Consider the following 11,320-nt stretch of genomic DNA (forward strand, 5'->3'; position numbering starts at 1 on the left):
TAGTATATACTGAAATTATACTGAAATCAAAACTTTAGCATATACTGAAATCAAAACTTTAGTATATACTGAAAACATACAGAAATCAAAACTTTAGTATATACTGAAATCAAAACTTTAGAATATACTGAAATCAAAACGTTTGTATATATTGAAATCAAAGACAGCACTTGGGATACTCACGATTGTGTTTATCTGAAGGACAGAACGTGATGGCTTTTGTGGGTGAGGTGGGTTACTAGAAGGAGGCAAGTGGAGTGAGGAGGGAGTCATGGCTCAAAAGAAGTGTTCATTCGCCATTTGAATGCAAATGTAGTGGTTGAACAAGAGGACTGTGTGTGTGTGCGTGTGTGTTTTGTGGGAGGAGGAGGAGGAGGGGGGGTCTAACGGTGAGTTTGAGAAAAGAAGACTTGTTGAGAGAAATTGACACATATGACTGTAGTCTTCACACGTTGTTCTCTTTTACACCAAGATGCCACCAACGGAGTTGAACATTTGTGGCGGAAAATTCACCCGCGCATCGCTTCTAATTCGGATAATTTAGTTAAGTACTTTTTTAGTGTGCACGGAGAAAAAATGAAAGCATTTTGTTGGCCCATGTGCAGCTGAAGCATGTCTCGTCGGAAACAGAAACGGCCCCAGCAGCTCATGAGCCCGCTCCCTTCAGCCTCTCAGATATTAGAGCATGGTGAGAAATTGACTACTATTGATATGCAAGTTAACAATAGAATACATTAGCTATTAGTATGGTGGGTAGTTAATGCCTTTATTTTCTCTACATAACAGTGATTGTGTAGTGGCACATGCATATAAAATAAACGTAAAGGGGCAGTATATTCTACGTGTCATCTGGACAGTTTCTGTGATAGTTTAATTGAAAATGTTGACTCCCATCACTGACAGTTCAAAATCTAAAGTTATGGAGGTGCTTTGATGTTCCTTTTATTAATGTAAGCAATAATGTAATATTATTTAATTTATGGTGTCTTAGGAGTCGTTGTTTTCTGTTGTTGTTTTCTGTTTTCTGATCTTATTTTGATCACTCCCCTCACCAGCCCTCCTATTTCCAGGCTCAGAGACACAGACCACCCAGTTAGTGGGCAGATAAAGAATAGAAAATACATGAGAACATAGAGGCAATACAGTGTATTTAAGATTTTATTTATTTATTTAACCCTTATCAACTCTATAATTCCACGTTTTGGGAGACAGCAGAGGAACTGATGACCATGATATGTGCTGTACAAGGTGTAACTGCAATAGCATGCAACCCCATTGTCCATCTGGGCTTTGTGGTTGAGTAGTGAGGTATGAACATACACAAGAACTATTGTGAATCTCCAAGTGTGTGTGTGTGTGTGTGTGTCTATATGTGCTTGTGGGGCTGTGACCAGTCACACAGGGCTAGTGGGGTCTAATAGTGTAGTAACATTGTAGTTTTATTTTACTAGGCAAGTCAGTTAAGAACAAATTCTTATTTTCAATGACGGCCTAGGAACAGTGGGTTAACTGCCTGTTCAGGGGCAGAACGACAGATTTGTACCTTGTCAGCTCGGGGATTCAAACTTGCAACCTTTCGGTTACTAGTCCAACGCTCTAACCACTAGGCCACCCTGCCGCCCCTAGTGATAGGGTGTAGTAATATTGTGTTTGTATATGAAGGTGTGTGTGTGTGTGTTTGTGGATTCAAATAATGAATTTCAAGTATGTGTGTGTGTGTGTTAGGGAAGTGTGGTTGTTGATTGTCTGTTTGTTTTCTTGTCTGGTAGCCTGTGTGTTTTATTTTGCCTCCACCTCTTGCCCAGAATCTAGGAGAAAGAATGTGACCCCAGTGTTCTTAAGGTCAAGTATGCCAGCCAATTACAGCCTGACCCCTGATACCCTACAGGGTAATGGGGGAAGGGTGCACCAAGAGATGAAAGACAAAACGAACGAAGAGAAAGAAAGACAGAGAGATTGGAGAGAGAGTAGTGTGTGATAGAGTGCATGTGCATGTCTATGTATGGTTTCCATGTCTTTTTCAGGGGTCAGGGTTGTAAAGCAGTTTTAGGGTCCATTGTCCTCAGTGTTGCCGTGGAAACAAGGTAGGCTGCTCATGGTGTAAGTTGGGGGGGTGCAGACGAAGACGGAGAGGATAAAGAATGAAGTGAAGAGGAAAGAGAAGGGGAGGGGGAGTTTGGAGAATTATGAATGAGGGGGAGTTTGGAGGATGAGGTGATGGAGAAGAGAACAATGTGAAATTGGATCTGGATCAGGAGTTCACCTGACAGAATGGTCTCATAATGTATAGTTGTTATCTGAGGGCTTCAGTCCTTAGCTGTTGTGCTTCTACCTATCTGCCACTACTTGCAAAATCACAATTTTAAGAGGGCCATTCTCTTCTATCTGGTTGTTGTTACCTCTATGATTTGCCAGAGTTGCATTTCTGTGCTATCCACTGACCATCATCAGAGTGCGATAAGGTCGACCTGTGGAAAACACTCACAAAAAGGGCATTCTGAGTAGTGCTCACTGCTCAAACAGACTTCCCTGAGTTTTATATAAGTGAACGTGTTAACAGTGTGTAAAGTAGATGCAAAGCTCTGTCATGCTCAGTAAGACAATAAATAAGTCAACTTTCTCTCGTCTGCTTTCTCTTCTTTTCTCAGGTGACCAGTTGGCAGTGAAGTTATCCTCCTTTCCTCTGACCCCAGATTCCTCTTCTTCATCATCTTCCTCCTCTCCTCAGAGTTACCAGCCACCCCTGGCTCCACATCCCTACTTTTGGGGGCTTCACACCCGCTCTCTACCCAGTGAGGGCTCCCCCCTCTCCTGCTGCCCCTGCCAGCCCACTTCCTGCCCCATCTCCTTCCCAGACCCCCAGTCCTCCCTCTCCCCTGACTTCCCCCACCCCTCCCTCTTCTCCCAGACAGGCCTGCACCTCCCCAACACCTCCACATCGCCCTCCAGTCAGACCCACCCACCCCGCTCTATCATGGCCTCTCCCAAACTGGGCGTGTCAGCCACCACTACCACTTCCTCATCCTCATCCTCTTCCTCAGCCTCCCTCTGCCCTCCGCCCCACCCTGGTAGCCCCAGCCCTGTGCCAGAGGGCCCTCCCAGCCCTGTGACACCCTCCCCCAGCCCGGGTGCTGCCTCTGCAGCCCCGCCCCGTGCCCACCTGAGCATTGCGGTGATCCTGGATGAGCTGCGAGTGCTGCAGCAGAGGCAGATCCACCAGATGCAGATGACGGAGGAGATCTGCAGGCAGGTGCTGCGGCTGGGCGGGGCCTCCTGTGGCCTGGAGGCGCCCCAGATCCTCCTGCCTCCTTTTCCCCAGCTCTGTCTGGAAGGCAGTGAGAGGGCCTCCAGTCCTCCCCAGCCTACACCCATCCAACCTCCCAGCTCTGTAGCTCCTCTCCTGGCCTGCTTCTCCTCCCTGCTCCCTCCCCAGCCTGCTTCCAAGCCCTCCAAGCCCAGCCACCCCTTGTCCCATGTCCTGCGGCCACACAAGTCCCAGATGGAGGGTGCAGGAGGGGCTACAGGGTCTTATCTTTACCCTGGGACCAGTGTCCGCCCTTCCTCCTCGTCTTCTTCCTCCTCTGCCTCCTCGGCCATCTCTACCATGGCCTCGTCCAACTACCCCCTAGCCCTCTCCCTGGCCTTGCCTACCCGTTACCTCCATGAGAAATCCCCCAACACCACCTCAGCCAGCGGCCACGGTGGCCTGTCCTTCCTCACCCCACCCCTGCCCACCACTGCCTCTATGGCACCCCCCTCCTTTCAGGAGCCCCACCTGTCTGTCTCCTCATCAGGGTCCTCGTCCTCCTCCCTGGGGCGTCTCCAGCATGCCTGTCGGTTCTGTGGGAAGCTATTCAGCAGTGACTCATCCTTGCAAATCCACCTGCGCTCCCACACGGGCGAGAGACCCTACCAGTGCCCTGTCTGCCTCAGCCGCTTCACCACCCGCGGCAACCTCAAGGTGCATTTCCTCCGCCACCGCGAGCAGAACCCAGAGCTCTCGCTCTCCCTTCTCCCCCCTTCCCTGTTTGGGCCCGGCATGGGACCAGCGGGGGGGTCTGAGCCCCAGGGTCAGCCCATGAGCAGCATTGGACTGAGTATCAGTGCAGCACAGGCTCAGAGACGTCGTAAACGGCGGGCTGAGGATGACCCGTATGGAGACGGTATGGAGGTGGGAGGTGCCGGAGGGGGCTTCTCTCTGGGGGCATCCACCAGTGCTCCCGCCACCTCTCTCCCCCTTCCCCCCAGTGTGGACCTGGCCCTCATCTCCACCGCCCACTCTCTCCTGCGGCTCAACCAAGCTGCTGCTGCAGCCGCTGCTGCATCCATATCCTCAGCTGCTTCCTCACTCACATCCTCCTCTTCCTCCTCTGCGTCCTCCTCCCTCCTCTCTGTCCCATCCTCGTCCACCTCTGCCATCGCTGGGTTCTTCAAGGGGGCAAAGCAGCAACGCTTTGATGAGAACACGCCCCCTCACCCTCCCATGATGTCGCACTCTGCTTACTCCCAGTTGGCCCACCTCCCTAAACTCCTCTTCCCCTCTGGCTCCCCCCACCAACACCCTGCCCTGGGCCTGCTCCGCCCTCCACCCCCTGCCCAAGGCTCGTCCCACCTCTCCTCCACCCACTCTCAGCTCTCCTTCCCCTTCTCCCACTACCCCAAAGCCCAAGCCTCCACCTCCTCCCCCTCCGCCTCTACCCCCACCTCAGACACCTCCAAGCTGCAGCGGCTGGTGGAGAAGCTGGAGAAGGAGCCTCCCACCTCCTCTCCCTGGGCCTCCTCCTCAGGGGAGACCTCCCACAGCAGCATGGCCTCTACTGGGTTGTTCAGCAGCGGCCTCATGGGCGCCAGCACCTCCAGCACTTATGTGATGGCAACCCCACCGTCCTCCACCCATGCCCCCACCTCTGTCTCCAACTTCACCAGGGAGATGGTGGCCGCTCTGGGCATGAGTGCAAATGGGGGCAGCGCCTTGGCAGGAGCCATGCTCCCAGGCCTTGGCATCATGAGCACTGGCTCCTTGGCCGCCAACCAGTGTGGGGTGTGTCTGCGTGTGCTGAGCTGCCCCAGGGCACTGCGTCTGCACCAGGCCACCCACCTGGGCGAGCGCCCCTTCCCCTGTAAACTGTGTGGACGCTCCTTCTCCACCAAGGGCAGCCTGCGGTCCCACCTGGCAACACACCGTGCCCGCCCGCCGAACTCTCGTGCCCAGAACTCTTGCCCGCTGTGCCAGCGCAAGTTCACAAATGCCCTGGTGCTGCAGCACCACATTCGCATGCACCTGGGAGGGCAGCTGCCACCGGAGGGCGGTGCAGAGTCTCTGTCAGAGGCCTCAGCAGAGTCTGACACTATCTCTGAGCTCCAGACCCATTCCCTGGCACTGTCTCAGTCCCAGCCACAGTCCAATGACACCCCCAAGGTCTCCACTGAGAGCTCCACTGCAGCCTCAGGCAGCCAGTCAAAGAGCTCAGCAGCATCCACACACTTTCAAACCCTAGTGGGAGGCTCTGCCCCCGTATCGGTCAGTGTGACATCACCAAAGTGTGTCTGGGAGCCTAACAGATCTCACTCCTCCAGCCCTGACCTGATCCCTCCCTCTGACCTCACCCCTGACCACTTCCTAAACTCCACCTCACACACCCCTCTGCCCGGCAGCGCAGACCCCCCAGTCCTGTTTGTCAGTGTGCCTTCCCCACCCCCTCCTCTAAGAGATACAGGCTCCCCAGTCAACGATGACAACCATGCTGAACACCTTGATTCAACCATTAGTACCATTGGCCCTGCTCCCACTTCCTCCAGTGTTACCAAAACCACCCCCTTGTCCAGTCTAATGGTGTCAGACTGTCTTTTGGGTCAGCATGCCCTTCCTCTCAATGTCTTCCTCCCCGGCCCTAGATCAAACCTGGAGGATCTACTGAGCACACCAACCCTCTGTGCCCCGGTAGCACACCCAAGCCCAGCCCCCTCCTTTACCCCTGTCCTTAGCCCAGAGCACCCCAAACCCCACCCAGCACCCAAACCAGACTTAGAGCACCCCCCTAAACTCCAAACCCCCAAGCCCACAGAGGAATACAGGGTTGAAACCCCCCCACCTGCTGCACCAAAGCATGACCAAGCTCTTGTATCTGATACGGACCCGAGAATGGCACCACCATCAGAGAGCACAGACACAAGCGATGCTGAGGCTAGGGAAGTTCCTCAGAAAGATGTACCCTACACCAGGACGAGTCAGGGGGCGTACCTCAGCTCCCATGGGAAGGAGGATGGGATGAGTGGTGTCAGTGACCAACTGGAAAGCACTTTTCCCATCAGTTTGGCTACCACTCTCCCCCCTCCCCTGTCTCGCCCTGAGAAGAAGACCTACAGCTGTGGCGAGTGTGGGAAAGAGTATGCCAGCCGCAGTGGACTGAAGGTGAGAGGATGAAAGTATTGATTGGTGTGTGGGTTGGTAGAGAACTTAGCCATCTCTTATGTTTATGGACTTCATGATAGCTGCTTTGAAGTGATTTATTAATCTGTGGAATTGTTAATTAGATGTCCAAAACATTGCAACCAATGAACCCAACATTACTACTAAAACTACTTTAATCTGTTTGTTAGGCATCAGGTTACATTTACCTGAAACATTCACTGATGACAAATCTCCTTCCAGACTGAGGATAATCAGTCAAGCTAAATGTTTGTGATATAAATGTTATTTCCAGCCAGGGGGACTCAGAGGTTGGTCGGAGTGGCACTTAAACAATCTGTTATTTTCATATTCATCCACAGGGACACATGAAGCATCATGGAGGGGTTGTCAAGGCACCACGTCCCCCTGTACGGAGCGGTCGCTCGGCCTCTGAGCGACTTCCTGCAAACACACCGACAACGTCCTCCAACCCCCCGGCCACCAGAAGCAATGTGGGCTTCTGGAACCAGTACCAAGCCTTCCTCAACACCAGCAACGACTCGGCAGACGACCCGGCACAAGGCCCGGCCAGTGGTAGCCAAGGAGAGGATGGGGAGATGCCCCGATTGGCTAAATCTCCCGTTAGATCCCAGCTGTCGAAAGAACCAACCACTGGAAGGGGTTCAGAAGATGGGTCTGACGAAGGGTCTACTCTAGAGTCAAAGTAATTGGTGCTATCAATGGACATTCACTGTACCTTTGAGTCAAACCGTAGGGACTTTTGTATTGTATTGCTTCCAAATTCAGTTGAGTAGTCTGTCGGGTTTGTTGTCTGTGAGTAAGTTTCTTAGTTCATTTGTGATAACTGTAAGTTGGCCATCCTGGCCTTTTCTTTTAAAAGAGGAGAAAGTTGAAGGATGCAAAAAACATGACATAACTACAGGATTGAGGAGGTCAGAAGTCACTGTTAAGACAATAAGAGTTGGAGCTGGGCTCTAAAATGAGAGCTTGTTAGGCAAAGAGCTCTACTCTAGATTTAGGGCTAATTTTCCTGAACAGTCTGACTCACTGTTTATGTGATAGATATCAACTCATATAAAGACATGTATTGGAAAAGGAGGCAAGATAGAGAGGATGTGATATTGTTCTCACATAAACAATTCCTTCATTCAAACATAAAAGGGAAAAGGAGGTGAAACAGAATGGTAAGGGTCACTAAACTAAACTTGACATGGTAGCTTCAACCCTGGCAGTCTATGGAGATGCAGTCTCTCATCCTACTACTGTATAAAACCTCATCTTTCATGTCATCTGGGTTTACTTTTGAACTTGTGAATACTCCAGACTCTTCCTCCAGCTGATTTACAGAGAAGCACAGAGGAGTGGGTGTTGTGGTGTGCCAGGTGGAGAAAGAAATGGACAGACAGTTTCCTGTGTGACCCATTTTCCTTTGGATCTTTTGAATAAGCTGATTGTCGTTTGGTCTCACAGTGATGTCCGTTCTCTGTAACTCGTTGTCTTTGGTTCATGTTGTATCTTTATAACAAAAAAACAAAAAAATCAGAGGTCCATGTCTGATATTGTTGTGAGTTGTACTTTCAGTGTATTCCTGTGAAATAAGAGGGATAAAAAAAGACACAAAAGCTTTTCTTTTTTGTTGTTGACTGTGGCTGTTTTATTTGTTTTGGATCTCCATCGGTTCTGTTCTACATTCTCCTGTTGAGCTGTTTTGATATTTGTTTATTTGTCATACACTGCTGTTAGTGACACCAAAACAATGGCACATGCACAAACATGCCAGATGCACACAGCTGTTTTGTGCATATCGTAAGTGTGCATTTGGCAATTTTTTTGTGCAAGTGGGTGTGTGTTTGTGTGTGTGAGCGCGCTACATATGTGTACGTATGTGCCTATGTGCGTGTGTGTTGGCACAGCAGTGTGTAGCCTCTAACTGCCTCGGCCTTGCCAGGTTTCCTCACACACAGGCGTCATTAATCCCTGCTCTCTTTCAACACAATTAAACTCCTGCCTTCCTCTGTGTCTGTCACATCAACCAAGGGGAAGAGGGGGGGAGAGACCAGCTTTCCCCACTTCAGACCCTAATCCCCTCAGCCATGATGACAACCAGAGCAGGGTGTGTGTGAGAAAGGTCATTGAGGGTTAAAAGGATTGCCAAGGTGTAAGCATCAATTAATTAACATTTAGGAGTGTGGGCACATACAGTAAGGTACTGAATATTATGTGGGTGTGCAGTCTTTGTGGATCTGTTTAGCTGATGCTCATTCATCTTACCACTCACAAAAGGGAAAATGTACACTACCGTTCAAAAGTTTTGGCTCAGTTAGAAATGACCTTGTTTTTGAAAGAAAAGCAAATGTTTTGTTCATTAAAATAACATAAAATTGATAAGAAATAAAGTGTAGACATTCTTAATGTTGTAAATGACTATTGTAGCTGGAAACGGCTGATTTTTAATAGAATATCTACATAGGCGTACAGAGGCCCATTATCAGCAACCATCACTCCTGTGTTCCAATGGCACGTTGTGTTAGCTCATCCAAGTTTATAATTTTAAAAGGCTAACTGATCATTAGAAAACCCTTTTGCAATTATATTAGCACAGCTGAAAACTGTTGTTCTGATTGAAGAAGCAATACAACTGGCCTTCTTTAGAATATGTGAGTATCTGGAGCATCAGCATTTGTGGGTTCGATTACAGGCTCAAAATGGCTAGAAACAAATAACTTTCTTCTGAAACTCGTCAGTCTATTCTTGTTCTGAGAATTGAAGGCTATTCCATGCAAGACATTGCCAAGGAACTGAAGATCTCGTACAACGCTATGTACTACTCCCTTCACAGAACAGCGCAAATGGTCTCTAACCAGAATAGAAAGAGGAGTGGGAGGCCCCAGTGCACAACTGAGTAAGAGGACAAGTACATTAGAGTGTCTAGTTTGAGAAACAGGCGCCTCACAAGTCCTCAACTGGCAGCTTCATTAAATAGTAGCCGCAGAACACCAGTCTCACTTCAACAGTGAAGAGGTGACTCTGGGATGCTGGCCTTCTAGACAGAGTTGCAAAGAAAAAGCCATATTTCAGACTGGCCAAATTGACACTTGTCAATATATGTTCATAAATAAACATTTTTTTTCTTCAGAAGCAAACTACTGTAGGTTGAAAATTACTTTGCATATGGAAGCATTTTTAGTGTCTTGAAATTTGTTGAAGGTATTTTTCCATTTAATGTTTTGACAAATAGCTAGTTAAAGAATCAATCAAAAGTCAGAGAGGGAAAAACAGTGGCTTGTTGTCATGATGGAGGAACGGCACTCTGGATAGAGACGTTTGGCCAACTGCTGTTAGTTAAGGGTTTCTAAGTAAGCATTTCACGGTAAAGTCTACACTTGTTGTATTTGGCACATGTGACAAATAACGTTTGATTTGATTTGAGCCCACAAAATGTTAAACCTGAAGTGAGTGGTCAAAATAACATAAAGGAGAATGTTGGCTTTATGCCAACTCAGCCATTATTAAGGCGATGCCAGAGCAATCTGGGTTATGTGCCTTCCTTAAACTCACATCGACAGACTAACCTTGTCAGCTTCATGAGTTGAAATAGCAACCTTCCAGTCACCGGCCTTGCGCTCTAACCGCTAGACTACCTGCCGCCCATATAATCACCGCAATAAATACACTGAAGTTTAGAGGGGCAATATTCTATGTGACAATGTATGCACACATGACCTTCGTTTTGGATAAAAGCGTCTGCTAAATGGCAGATATTATTATTATTATGAAAATATAGGCAGATAATATGCATTATGATGATTTTAAAAAAATTATACAACAACAAAAAAATGGGTGATTATGATGATATGCATTAAGATGATTTAAACTGTTATAAAGCAATAGGCCCTCCTGTTAAAAGAGTTGAAATAATTTCCCAGGTCTAGGATGTCATACTGTCAGTTAAACTAGCCTCGAGACAGACTAGCGACTGGAGCACACCTACGAGGGTTCTGATGGTTAAAATGATTGCCAAGGTGTACGCATTAATGAGTGAACATTTAAGAGTGTGAGCGCGCACACAGATGAACCTTTGACATGTTTTATACTTAAGTCATTTAGCAGACGCTCTTATCCAGACTGACTTACAGTAAGTTCATTCACCCTAAGACTCCTAGGTGAGACGTCCACAGATCACAGTCGTAGTAAGGTACTGCATTTTCTGTGGGTGTGCAGTCTATCTGTGTGGATTTAGCTAGTGATCATTCATTTTACCACTTACAAAAAGGCATGGCTTTGCTGATAACAACTTTATTGAAGGAAAATGTACTTGCTACGACTGTGATATGTGGTTGTCTCACCCAGCTATCTTAAGATGAATGCACTAATTGTAAGTCGCTGTGGATAAGAGCGTCTGCTAAATGACTAAAATGTAACATGTAAAACATGTAAATCATCAGTGTATGTGCAACTGATCTCCACATGAATGACACGTATACTAAGTAGAAAGGATTAGTATGTCTGTACAGCAGGTGGCAGTGTCCACTTTTAGATATAGATCCAGACACCATACAAAGAGGAAGGAGTAAGGAGTGGTGGACAAAACAGCCCATAGAAAAACCCTAAAGTATGGCTGTCAAGGTATTATTGGAATGTGTCACTTGACTTGGAGGTTTCAGGCGATGAAACATCAACTGTGTAAAAAAAATGAAGTAGCATTTAAACAAAACCTTCAGGATTGAATTTGTTTGGTAATATTTCATAACATATTACTGGTTAAGACCACAATGTGGCAGTGTTTAGCCAGGCCTTCAACATGAGAGAACCTATTGGATTGACCAAGTGAATTAACTGACCCATTTGGGCTGAGGTAAGCCTAACCCCTCGTTCATTATCCAATATCAACGGGCCCCTTGTGCATGC

At 48.0% G+C, this 11,320-nt stretch overlaps 1 protein-coding gene across 1 annotated transcript; it reads left to right on the forward strand.

The window, feature by feature from the left end:
• The first annotated feature begins 259 nt into the window (after nt 1-259).
• On the forward strand, nt 260-7,963 carry sall2 (spalt-like transcription factor 2). Its single transcript, XM_042328873.1, has 3 exons — nt 260-688; nt 2,649-6,412; nt 6,772-7,963. Exons 1-3 carry the CDS (start codon nt 613-615, stop codon nt 7,117-7,119), a joined length of 4,188 nt encoding a protein of 1,395 aa, XP_042184807.1. The 5' UTR covers nt 260-612; the 3' UTR covers nt 7,120-7,963.
• The last annotated feature ends 3,357 nt before the right edge of the window (nt 7,964-11,320 follow it).

The sequence above is a fragment of the Oncorhynchus tshawytscha genome, linkage group LG10 (genome assembly GCF_018296145.1).
Source record: "Oncorhynchus tshawytscha isolate Ot180627B linkage group LG10, Otsh_v2.0, whole genome shotgun sequence".
Classification (NCBI taxonomy): Eukaryota; Metazoa; Chordata; class Actinopteri; order Salmoniformes; family Salmonidae; genus Oncorhynchus; species Oncorhynchus tshawytscha.

Coding starts and splice junctions, on each gene's coding strand:
- sall2 (XM_042328873.1), top strand. CDS start 613: ATGTCTCGTCGGAAACAGAAACGGCCCCAGCAGCTCATGAGCCCGCTC. Junction 689..2,648: donor CTCTCAGATATTAGAGCATG/GTGAGAAATTGA, acceptor TTCTTTTCTCAG/GTGACCAGTTGGCAGTGAAG. Junction 6,413..6,771: donor CCAGCCGCAGTGGACTGAAG/GTGAGAGGATGA, acceptor ATTCATCCACAG/GGACACATGAAGCATCATGG.